General features: G+C 43.5%; 2 protein-coding genes across 2 annotated transcripts; one reads left to right on the forward strand and one right to left on the reverse strand.

Annotated features, from left to right (window-relative positions):
* Positions 1-355: 355 nt before the first annotated feature.
* Positions 356-9,014, forward strand: mpi (mannose phosphate isomerase). The gene is made up of 8 exons (XM_084450649.1): positions 356-380; positions 839-966; positions 1,540-1,740; positions 2,574-2,715; positions 3,200-3,379; positions 3,547-3,720; positions 6,739-6,947; positions 7,440-9,014. The coding sequence occupies exons 1-8, from the start codon at positions 365-367 to the stop codon at positions 7,656-7,658; spliced, it is 1,269 nt and encodes a 422-aa protein (XP_084306775.1). The 5' UTR covers positions 356-364; the 3' UTR covers positions 7,659-9,014.
* An 896-nt stretch (positions 9,015-9,910) lies between these two features.
* plex9.2 (PML-like exon 9.2) lies at positions 9,911-11,002 on the reverse strand (the record flags this gene model as incomplete). Its single annotated transcript, XM_084451378.1, has 2 exons — positions 9,911-10,635; positions 10,933-11,002. 2 exons carry the CDS (start codon positions 11,000-11,002, stop codon positions 9,911-9,913), a joined length of 795 nt encoding a protein of 264 aa, XP_084307504.1.
* Between the last annotated feature and the right edge of the window lie 1,443 nt (positions 11,003-12,445).

Consider the following 12,445-nt stretch of genomic DNA (forward strand, 5'->3'; position numbering starts at 1 on the left):
GTATGGGTGGAATTATTGTTCCGTGTCCACATCATGGAGGTATCATATAACATGTTCATATTATTACTGATACTTTTGTTCAGAAGGACAAAATGAATAATTTTAAGGACCTGTGTATTTAAGGAACACCATTTAGTATGCGGTTATATTCAGCCTACACTTTCTTTGCTATACAAATTTCCATACACAATGGTTATAAATAAAGACTATTGCATAGCAAACATTATTTTGAAGACACAAATACACAAATTATTATTATTTAGGCCTTAAAACCAAAGATTGGGCTGTTCTTGCCCCCAGAACAGAGCCAATTGTATCTTGTGACGTCAGGGCTGTGTGGGCTGTGAGAGCCGACGTTGCAACCATGGAGGAAGTAAGAGGTGAGATCTATTTCTCTCTGTTGTTTTTCCTGTATCTCATTTAATTCGTGAAATTATTTTTTGAAATTATTGTACTAGTTTGAAAACGTAGGCGGAAAGAGAATTGTGTGTAGGCTATTAGATTCTGTGACAGGAATCTGATCACAGCATCCACACCGAGATTACGTGTGTTACAGCAAGCATAATCCTCTGAAGAGCAGACTACTGAATTATTTGTATTTTGTGAAGTCCGACAACATATTTACACAAGACTCTCTCATTCATTCTAATCAAATGGTATTTGTAAAGTGGTTGATGTTTTGCTTTTACTGCACGTCGCAGACTCAGCATTGCGTAAGGGACCGTGTCAAAAGTAGCATACCTTCCATTTAGACTTTAGAGACTGTATGATGTTCTTAAAAACAACAACTTATTCTGAAAATGTCTTACTGGCGTCTTGTGTCTTACTACTTTTCCAGTTTTTCCACTGTCCTGTGTGGTACAGAACTACGCATGGGGGAAGGTTGGCTTGGACAGTGAGGTTGCCAAACTTGTTGTTGGTGGGGACCCGCTAGCTGTTATAGAGGATGACAAGCCCTACGCTGAGGTGCGACGGATCAGATTGCACTATGTAGTCGAAAGTTACTACATTACACACATTATGTTCAATGTATTGTAACAACTTCTCAAGGAAATAACTGGAGGAAAATATCCCTATTATTAATTTCACTGATATTGAAAACCATGCTATAACCTACTGTAGTCTAACTCTAACATAGCAATTTATGGACTAGTTCTACCCCTATTATTGGTTTTCATAGGCTTATGTACACAAAGCCACTCTGAATCTATCACTCTCAGTGTCTGTCTTCCACAAGTCATTCTTTATTTAGCCCCTGTGGCATGGGAGTGTTTGTTTTAAAGGTCATAGACCTGAATATGTGAGTGGTTACATTCTCTACTACTGAGATACTGGAGTCACATGCTGAGCTGAGATCATATTCATATACTGTCATCCACACCACAGTCTGGGAGGCATAACCTGTTTGTTCTCATGTTTTTACAACACTTGCACAGAAATAATCTGTCAATAACAATGATCGACACAAATCAAGTGATCACAGCAAAGCAAAGGGTTAAATGGAAGCATAATGCCATGTCTTTTCTATCTCTCCTCCAGTTGTGGATGGGCGCCCACCCCAAAGGCGATGCCCTCATCAAAGACAACAGGATATCCCAGAGGACCCTGGGACAGTGGATAGGCGACTACCCTGGCTGCCTGGGGTCAAAGGTTAAAGACACCTTCCAGGGCCAGCTACCTTTCCTCTTCAAGGTCCTGTCGGTCAACACCGCCCTGTCCATCCAGGCGCACCCCAACAGGGTGAGTACTGGAAACATGATGAATAGGATCCGCACACGAAGATTTCGTATTTTTCCAAAGTTTTTATTTTTTCATGCTCACACCACAAACGGTGTTGCCGAAACGCTTCCGTTTGTGCTGCGAGCATGAAAAAAAAAAACTTTGGAAAAATACCAAATCTACGTGTGCGGATCCTATTCATCATGTTTCAAGGTTTGCCACAGGCAAGATCCTGCACCTATACATTATTATTATTATTATAGACCTATATATTATTATTATTTTCTGAGTCGAGCGCGCCAGCCCTTTGTTGTTTGAGTACTGGAAACAAACACTGGGAAATGGGAAAAACACTGAACTGACACCCCAAACCATTTCTGTAGAGGTGTTGTTGACCAACTGAGTCAGACCGCTGGTTTTTTACCGTCGGATTGATGGGAGCATATAGAATGTGTTACACAAATGGACACAGTGTCAACTACTAGACCCGTTCTCTGTAGCACTTTCAAGCATTATAAACCTAGGACTAAATTAGTCTGGTTTAGTTGATACAGGACACATAGAGGACTTCACTGTCCTGTCTTTGCACTGTCTCGTCTCATCCCTGCAACCTGTCCAATGTTGTCTCCATGTTATGCACCATTGACCGAAACAAATTCCTAGTATGTTCTAAAGCTACATAGCAATGAACAAATTCTGATTCTGGACACAGTGGAAAGACAACCAATGGGAGTAATTCATATTGATGAAGTTAGTCCTAACATTTTTCTATGGACTACTTTGGATACATGCCCCTGCCCCTCTTGGTACAGTAGCTAACCATTATGGCCTGTTCCTGTTCGTGGTCCTATCAGGAGCTGGCTGTGAGGCTCCATGCTCAGTTTCCGCAGCACTACCCAGACAACAACCACAAGCCTGAGATGGCCATTGCTCTCACACACTTTGAGGGTCTCTGTGGCTTCAGACCTGTAGAGGAGATCACTGGCTTTCTCAAATGTGAGTCCCATTCATCTACTCTTTACTATGACTATTGACTAATGATCTTGATGATATTGACTAATGTTGCAGATTTTAGAAGCATCTGCAATTTCAATTTCAAGAAGACTAACATCCATATAAGGCTTCAGCTTAAGGTGTAATGTGTTTAATGTGCGTGTGTTTGTGTGTTCCATAGTGTGTAATGTACAGTATGCTCCAGAGTATGTAATGTGTGTGTGTGTTTGTGTGTATGTGTTCCAGAGTGTGTAATGTGTGTGTGTGTGTGTGTGTGTGTTGTGTGTTTTATAGTGCGTAATGTGTGTTCCAGAGTGTGTAATGTGTGTGTGTGCATGTGTGTGTGTTCCAGGGTGTGTAATGTGTGTGTGTGTGTGTGTGTGTGTGTCCAGAGTGTGTAACGTGTGTGTGTGTGCATGTGTGTGTGTTCCAGAGTGTGTAATGTGTGTGTGTTCAAGAGTGTGTAATGTGTGTATGTGTGTTCCAGCCGTGCCAGAGTTCCACGCCCTGGTGGGAAACGAGGCTGCTGAGGAGCTGCAAAGCAGTATGGGAGATGCGGTCCGCACCTCTCAAGCCCTGAAGAAGTGCTTCACCAGGATGATGAACTGTGAGAAGAAGGTGTTCGTGGACCAGCTCAACGTGCTCGTCAAAAGAGTCACAGAAGAAGGTGAGGCACTATAGTGTAAATAAAGGTCCACCTTTCCCACCTTATCCGTTCTCCATATACATTTCCATTGTTGAATTCTACTACAGCAGAGTCCTCAGATATAGTTACAAACCATTTGTATGTAGGCTATCTCTCCTTGAATGTGTTCTCTGTGTTTGACCCCCCAGGGGCCGCAGGGAAAGACACGGCGAGCAGTAACGGAGAGCTGCTGCTGAGACTGCACTCCCAGTACCCCGGCGACATCGGCTGCTTCTCCATCTACTTCCTGAACCGCATGGTCCTAGAGCCCGGGGAGGCCATGTTCCTGGGGGCCAACGAGCCTCACGCATACCTGTCTGGAGGTGAGAACCCCAACCCTTCAATTAATGGTTAAATACTGAAGCCGAATTAGAATGAGTGCTCGGTATATACTGTAGATTTAGTTCTAAAATACATGGTGAAATGTGGTGATATTTAACATCAAGTTTTATTACAAAACAGGCAGACGCAGGATCATGTGAAAAGTGCCTTGTGTCTAGTAGTATGAGTAAAAGCAAAACAGTCTTTGGCCATTAGCCTAGATGCAGAAAAGGCTTTCGACAAAATAAATGGCAGTCTATCATAAGTAGTTAATCTAGAACGTGGGTGCTGCCAGGGAGGTAATTTGAACCCTCTTTGCTTTATTCATAAAAGCACTTGCTCAAGTAATATGAGATGATGTCACCATAACAGGAATCTCAATTAAAGAAATGGAACATAAGATATATTTGTACGCAGACGACGTGCTTGTGACTCCCTCTAACCCAGAATCCAGCCTGCCTAAACTCATGTCGTCTTGAGAAATATGGTTTATATTCAGGATACAAGTTAAACATACATAAAACCCAAGCCCTTTCTTTTAATTACTCACCACAGGAGAATGTACGTAAAAAGTAAAATTTTAAATGAAACGCTGCTGTCATTAAATACCTAGGGGTTAATATACAAAAAAAACGAATTGTTAATGTAAACTACAGTCCTGTCACAAAGGAGATTAAAATAGTTTTGGATAGATGGGTATCTGTAGTATATTTTTTAGCCTGTATTATATTAATCTAATAGAGACTATACAAATCACAGCTGCTGTTATTTCTTCAATGTTTACCAGTAGAGATCCCAAAGAAACAGTTCAATGATTGGAACTGACTGATCTCTTGGTTTGTGTGGAGAGGTCAGAAACCTAGGGTGCGATTCAGTACGTTACAGTTAACAAAAAAACAGGGGGGAATGTCCCTCCCATTCCTGGAGGATTATTATAAAGCTGCCCAACTAAGATATTTTGCATGCTAGTGTAATGATTACAATGCAAAATGGAAAGATATAGAACTGAGCCAATTGGATGCCCCCCTTCAATCCGTACTGGGTGATACAACTTCTAAGATCGTATATTCAGATAAATTAAGTAATTGGACAATGTTTGCTCTTAATATTTGGTTCAAAGAATGTAAAAACTCAAAACTGGAAAGAGATGTACAGCTATTAAGATGGGTGGCATATGATAGAGATTTTAAACCAGGGCAGCTGGACTCAATATTTATAAGATGGATTAGGAAGGGCATTACATCATATGATCTCATCCAGTACAGGCTTGAAGAGCTTCCAACATCTTAATGATAATCACAACCTAGAGAAACAGGATTTCTACAGGTATTTACAGCTGAGGCAACACTTCGATAGGAATATAAAGAATAATAAAAAGGTATCTGAAATGAGTCTCATCAACATTATTATTGATGCGTATAAGGCAAGGCAAGGCAAGTTTATTTATATAGCACATTTCAGCCACAGGGCAATTCAAGGTGCTTTACATGAGACATTAAAAGCATTAAAACAAAAAGCAAGACATTATAGACATTTAAAACAAAAAGCAGGACAAATTAAAAGCATTAAAACAATAAGGGCAGCACCCATAAGAGACTGGTATCAAGAATTAAATCATGTTTACAATCCACCAAGAACCACTCCACCTTATATGTTAGAGATGCAGTAAGTGGGAGAAAGAAGCAAACATAATCCTAACTGAGGAAGAGTGGTTGAACATATTTGAAATGCAATCCACCAGCTCTGGACAATGGAGAGAATTTCCATGGAAGAACACTTTCAGGTTTTTTATTACCCCAAGGAGGAAATACTTACAGAGTGGTAGACCTGGAGCTGGGAATTGCTGAGTGTAACAATTATATGGCTGATTACTACAGTATCACATTTTTGGGGGATGTCCAGCAATCCAATTATATTGGCTAGAGATAATATCAGAAATAAATTTGATAATGGGACTTGGGATTGAGGGCAGTTTCGACAATGTATATCTGGGTAATATGCCAACCACATTTAACACTCAGGATAAGTACCTCCTTCAAATATTGCCGGTAGCAAGCAAAAAAGCAATAACCAAGAAATGGTTAAACAATGAACCTCCAACGGAAAGAGAGTGGATAACAATTCCAGGGGGTATTTGATATGGAGAGACTCACCTTCTCTCTGAGAAGATGGATACTGTTCCCCCATTTATCTTTATATGGATGGTTTATCTGTATCATATGCAATTGGTCTCTGTATGTTTTTAACTTTATCAATCATACTGTTTTCTTATTTACTCAGTTATTCCCTCTGTGACTTAGTGTTTTATTAGGGGAATACATTGGTTCTGAATGGACCTGCTAGGTAACTGTCATCAAACAATCGTATTGATCTCCTCTGAGGACAAGATGGAGTGAGACTGAAAAGGTCTGGAGATGCACCTTGAAGCTATGTTACTGCTTCCCACAGTAACTCCCCTCCATCTCTAATGGAGAAAGTATGGACTAAGTAACGCAAAGCTAATTGTTGCGGACATAAGTTAAAACCGTGATAACCGTGAAACCCATGATGACCTGTCTGTTCATTTTTACTGCTCATGTATTGTAAAAGCTTATTTTTTTTCCAAAAAGTTAACAAAAGAAGTAACCACCAAGGGCAACTGCTGGGTTTGTTCTCATAACTTTAGTGATGTGTCTAAAAGTGCACGTATCATCAAAATATAGCCTTCATGCAGCAGAAAATAGGCATTCTCTTCATTCCTTCAAATATTGGCAAGTGGCAAATTGCGTTATATGAAGACACATTGTGTTATTAGAGTCGATGTTGTTTTTCGGCATGAGGTAGGCTACTCAATACTGTTTTCTGCACAGTATTCCGAAGCCGTTACTCCCTCTTGTGTGTTGTTGCTTAAATGTAAAGCCATTCACAAATAAACCAAAAAATGCTATGAGAACAACTCTCTGAATCTATCACAGAATTAACTCGAATGAGAACACGTCTTAACCAGCCACGCCCCTCCTTCTGTCCCCCATGCTGTCCAGACTGTGTAGAGTGCATGGCCTGCTCAGACAACACCGTGCGCGCTGGCCTCACGCCCAAGTACATCGACGTCAACACGCTGTGCGAGATGCTCAACTACAGCCCGGCCCCGGCCAGCACCAAGATCTTTCCCCCCGTACAAGACCCCGCGGACCCCTGCGTCTTCCTCTATGACCCCCCCGTCCCCGACTTCTCCGTCATGAGGATCCAGGTGAAGAGCCCCTCTTTTTTACATTCTCGTACTGTACGCATTTCACTGTTAGTTTTCCCACTCGTAAAACATAGGCATGGGTTAGGTTTGTGTACAGTGTGTTCCGTTTGGCTTCTTTCTCCTCTCATCATTCTCTGTGCTTTTCCCTCTCTTTGCACCTCCTACTTTATCCCATACCTCTCTCTTCCACTGCCCCGCCCTCCCTCCCTCTCTTGCTTCTCATGACTTCCCTCCCCATCTCTCTCCCTCCCACTCCCTCTCTCTCTCTCTCCCTCCCTCCCTCCCACTCCCTCTCTCCCTCCCACTCCCTCCCTCCCTCCCTCCCTCTCTCTCTCCCTCCCTCTCTCTGTCCCTCCCACTCCCTCTCTCTCTCCCTCTCCCTCCCCCTCTCCCTCTCTCTCCCCCTCTCCCTCTCTCTCCCCCTCCCCCTCTCCCTCTCTCTCCCCCTCCCTCTCTCTCTCTCTCTCCCTCTCTCTCTCCCTCCCTCCCCAGGTGCCAGCCTCAGTAAAGCAGTACACGTTGGCGCCGGTGGACTGCGCCGGCATCCTCCTGGTGGTTCAGGGTGAGGCCACCGCCACCTCCGACGCCGCCCTCTCTGACATCACCCTGAGGCGGGGCACTGTCATCTTCATCTCAGCCAATGAGAGCGCCTCGCTTCATGTCACCTCCCAATCAGGGATGACCATGTTCCGGGCCTGCTGCCTCCTGTAGTAGCCCCCCCAGGGGGGGGGGGGGGGCATTGAATGCCCTTCTCCCCCTCCTGTCCACCCAACCTGTGGTGCCCTCTCCATGCCAAGGTGCCCCCTTGGCGTTAGTCCGGTGAGAATAGACCCAAGCAGGGTTTATAATAGTTTCAATCCCTTTGATCTGTGGTCTATGTGCGGTTCATGTAATACCTTTCCATTCCTCTTTGTTAGACTTTTACAGACAGGAGCCTAAAACATTGTGTAACACCTACAGTACTGTAAACACAGACTCTGTCTGCTTGCTTTGGTCCCTTTGATTCGGCCAGTTTATGCCATGGTGGAAGCAGGGCGATCGTGCATGGTCATTAGTCTACCTCCTGTATGGAGAGATCTCCCGTTTTCATCAGTGCAGTATGTTTCAAATCAGCACTTTATATAATTTTCACATCTTTGCTGATGAATTAGCATGTCTAATATAATGTACTTACCTCATACGCCAGTGTCATTGTCTGCTCCAGAGCAATCTTCCATTCAATATTATAACGTCCATTTCAGCCTCGCTCGGTGAAGAAAAATACATATTTAATATCAGCCGTTATGGGAACATACTGTATCTTGAAGCCTGTGCATGTTTAGGACTAAAACGATACATGCCTATAACACATTAGTGCATGTATACAACAGTATGTGCAGACGATATAGATTAAGCTGCAGATATGGTGCTGTTTACATATTTACTAAAGTTTTGCTTGATACACTATTCAGTGGTGCATGTAGTGCACTGGGGCCAGTGGCATTTACAGTTGCTGGGAAACGATGCTGGGAAGACTTGAAGTATGGCCTCTATCTGGACCATATAACCCATCAGTTCACGTCTACTGTCTGAGAAAAGTGTTGTAGGGGCAGTAGTTTTTGGTGGTGGTGTCTGAGCAATGCTGTGTCAATCAATAACTGAAAATCTTGACAATTTCAGTTTTAAACTGTAGTCAGAACTAAGCTACTGAAGTGTTACGTTTTGGTTTGAGCTTCTTAAACTGTGTGGGTGATTTAAATGTGTAGCTTTCCATCCTAACCCTTTTTGCTATGCACTACTGTGTTTAGTTCCCTGGTGTCATCAAGTGAATGAAGGTATTGAAGGATCGAAGTGAAGTTTGTTACTGAACTTGTTTTTAAGCTGATTGGTTTAGATTAACTTTTGTACTGTTTGCACTAAACTATTGATTGAACATTTGTTGAAGAACAAATGCAAATGCTGTTGTGTTTTCACAACACAACAGTTTAACAACGTTATGTTTTCTTCCAGTACAGGCTGGAATGGGGGCATAGGTTTTTAACATGATACTGTAACCTGGATCTCTACAGAGAGCTTCTGTACGTTAACCTAAATTAATAAATACCCACTATGTTGCGCTGTCTGTGCTTCTATTGGTGTCTCTGGTCTCGTTGTCTGTGCCGTCTGCCCTCTAGTGGAGAGATGGAGAAGGCGCACAATACTGTATGTAGATTACACTGACTGAATTTGTAAGGCAAAGGCACACTCAACGTTTTTTAAACCAGACTCAGTCAATGCAAGCAAACAATCTGGGGTAATGACATTTCTATGGACAAAGCAGTCTTGTTAGATCAGTCTCGATGGCCTTGAGGACTGTAAGATTGGACCATTTAGTGCAATGTCGGTCCCAGGATATTAACCAACACCAGACACAGCTGTGTTTCTCTCCAGCCGTCTTATTTCCCTCACTGTAGAGCCATATGATCAACGTTTGACCCTATCTGCTAAAATACATATTTGATTCAAGGTCAGATAGCATATGGTGTGGACATAGTAATACTTATATCACAAGTCCCACGTTTGATAAGTCTTATGTTTTTCCCCATCTGGTCGTAACATGCCTTAATAATACCATGCCAGTAAAGTCAAGTTGAACTTCACACCATTGAAGTATATACCTATTTTTTTTAAAATATATTTCAAAGAACCGTTTAATAACACATTTATTTATTTATTTTTTAATAACACATTTATTTTTATTTTTTTGAAAGTGGATTTTTTGTATCATGGACAATCGCTTTCCTTTTCCACACAGCCATCTGTCATTATGCTAGCTCAGAGAAATCACATTCCAACGTGAACAATCCCAAGTGTCTCATTATAGTGTCATCCACTTTTCCTCACTTGTCTGCAAGAGTTTGAGTAGTGACATCCCAGTGGCCTCAACGGGGAGAGAGACCGTCATCTACCTGTTTTCAGATCAGTGAAGAAGAGTGAAGGTAAGGTCACCATTTTAAGTTTTCCATTGAAATTGCATCAGGTGTTCCCTCAGAGTCAATGTCTTCAAAGCTAGTTTCTTTGGGCCCCTCTGTGAACTTCACCGCCTGTCTGAAGTGCTCCCACAGGGGGCGCTGTCCCGGGAGTTTACATGGGCCCTTAGCCTTAGAGGCTGGGTGCTGCTTGGGTGGCCGGTCAGCCATGGTGTCCAGGGTGAACGTGTGTCTGAGGACCTGCTCTGGCTTGGGCTCCAGCGCTCCATAGAGCATCTGCAGAGCCCTGACATCCTCCAGAGCATCATGGGCTTCATAGGACACACCCAAAACTGTCCTCACCAGGTTCTCCTGACGAAAGCTTTGGAAACCAGCGTCTTTGAAGAGCTCTCTCGCCAACGGTAGAGTGTCCAAGCAACCAGAAACAGCTGACTGGAATTCGGCTTTGAGGTCAAACTCGTCGAGCGCTCGAGCTAGCACAGGGCAGTCGAACCTGCGAATGTTGTGACCGAGGAGGAGCGGGCGACCAAGCATCCGAAGGAAAGCAATGAAGGATACTAGGACCTCTTTCAGGGAGTTGGTCAGGACTGGACGGCGATGGAGGTATAACCTGTGTCTCCGGACCCTGAAGCCCGTGACCTTGGCAGCGCCTGGTTGCATCCTGCAGCGAGGGACGGTGTACAGGTTGAGGGAGTGGCCCCCGCTAACCGCTGCCAGCTGGATGATCTCACAGCCATTACCTGTAGGAGTGCCAAAACACATGAAAACATGAGAACAGTGCATTATCATAAGAACATATTTTGTTCAAAATATAGGCCTAGTTTAGTTTAACAACTGCTAAAAACAAAACAAAAACCGCTGGGCCTATTGAAATACAAGGATTGATAAATTGATATATTGTTGCGTGCAGCCTATTTATGCAAATGAACCCACCGCACAACACGGCGATATTTTATAATCAATTCTTCCCTTCCGTTCCAGTAATTTTAAGAGAAAATACATTAGTCGTAGTCTGCATTACATGAATATTGACTCACCAAGTCCTGTTGTCTCCAAGTCAAAAAACACCAAATCAGAGTGAAGTTCAGCAATTTTGAGAAGAGCCATCCCAACCCTTCTTCATCACGGCGAATCAGCGAAACGTGCACAGAGGCATTTCAGAAATGTAGAACGACCATAACCATAAAAGAAAAGTTACTGATAACTTTCCATCAACACCAATTAGGTTGCTTTCTCGCCGTAGTTTTTGATATAGCTAGTTTTGGTCCCCATTCGACTCACTTTCCCATTTCATTCGACTAGGGCTACGTACTGCGCATATACATCCTACGACGTCCAACCAAAACCTTTCCCTGGGTTAAGGCCGTCATCAATATCGCATCAGCCTATTCCAAAGCGTAAGATATTTCCAGACAGATCTAGAAATACCAAATTGAGACAAATGTAACTACAGTGTATAGTAGGCTGCTGGAGAGGGTAGCTGGAGCAGGACAGGGGTATGGGGTGGAATTAAGAAAATCACTAGGCAGTGTCTCAAGCCCAGCTGTGGAGGGGGGGTAAGGAACATGCAAATGAGCTGAACCAGTTCTTCAATCGGTTTGACCTGGCTATCACCCCCCCCCCCCCACCTCTGCGAGCTCAAAGGGTAGCCCAAAGCCCCACTCCACCCCCCTACCCCCACTAGCCTATGCATCACAAAGAGCCAGGTAAGGTGAGAGCTTAGAAAGCTTAAAATCATCAAGGCACCAGGCCCAGACAACATCAGACCCAGGGTGCTTAATGAATGTGTGGGACAGCTGGCGGGAGTGTTCCAACATCTATTCAACCTCTCTCTGAGGCTGGAGAAGGTGCCACAGCTGTGGGAAACCTGCATTCTGCCGGTACCCTAAAAAGCACGCCTCAGTGTTCTCAATGACTACAGGCCAGTGGTATTGACATCAGGTCATGAAGGCCTCTACCTTCTCCACAGAGCCTCCTCACACCTGGAGGGGCCAGGAAGCTCAGTGAGAGTCATGTTCTCTGACTTTTCCAGTGCTTTCAACACCATCCTCCCCCTCCGGCTCACGGAGAAGCTTCCAGCTATTGACGTGTATGACGCCTTTAGCTGTTTAATTAAAATCGTCAAAGTTCTTTGTTCAGTAGTTGAAGTCAAATCAATAAGGCACTGGTAACACTTGGATCCGATGCAACAGGCTTTATTGCGTGTTCAGCAGTAACAGACAATAAGACTGGTGGGCGAGAGAGATGACACACAGACTGACTTGTGACAGCGTCTTATATACCTTCTCTGGGTTATCCCCGCCCTTCTAGCTTGACCACAACCCATTTTTTAAAACACACCCCTAATTTGGCACGATTATAATAGTGTATTAACATATACATTGCAAGTGCTTCCCCCTAGTGGTAAGAGTTCCCAGACAATACTTTAATGGTGTATTGAAACTGTATTGTAAGTGCTTCCCCCTGGTGGTGGGTGAGCTGATTCACAGTTTTAATTCACCATTCACTTCGTCTCTGACTCATGCCAATTTTTAAAAAACATTTATTTGT

Source organism: Borostomias antarcticus (genome assembly GCF_949987555.1).
Source record: "Borostomias antarcticus genome assembly, chromosome: 16".
Lineage (NCBI taxonomy): Eukaryota > Metazoa > Chordata > Actinopteri > Stomiiformes > Stomiidae > Borostomias > Borostomias antarcticus.

Bases quoted from the DNA above. Each gene is read 5' to 3' on its own strand.
- mpi (XM_084450649.1), top strand. The intron at 967-1,539 runs GTGCGACGGATC...TCTCTCCTCCAG, and splicing joins ATGACAAGCCCTACGCTGAG to TTGTGGATGGGCGCCCACCC. The intron at 3,721-6,738 runs GTGAGAACCCCA...CATGCTGTCCAG, and splicing joins TCACGCATACCTGTCTGGAG to ACTGTGTAGAGTGCATGGCC.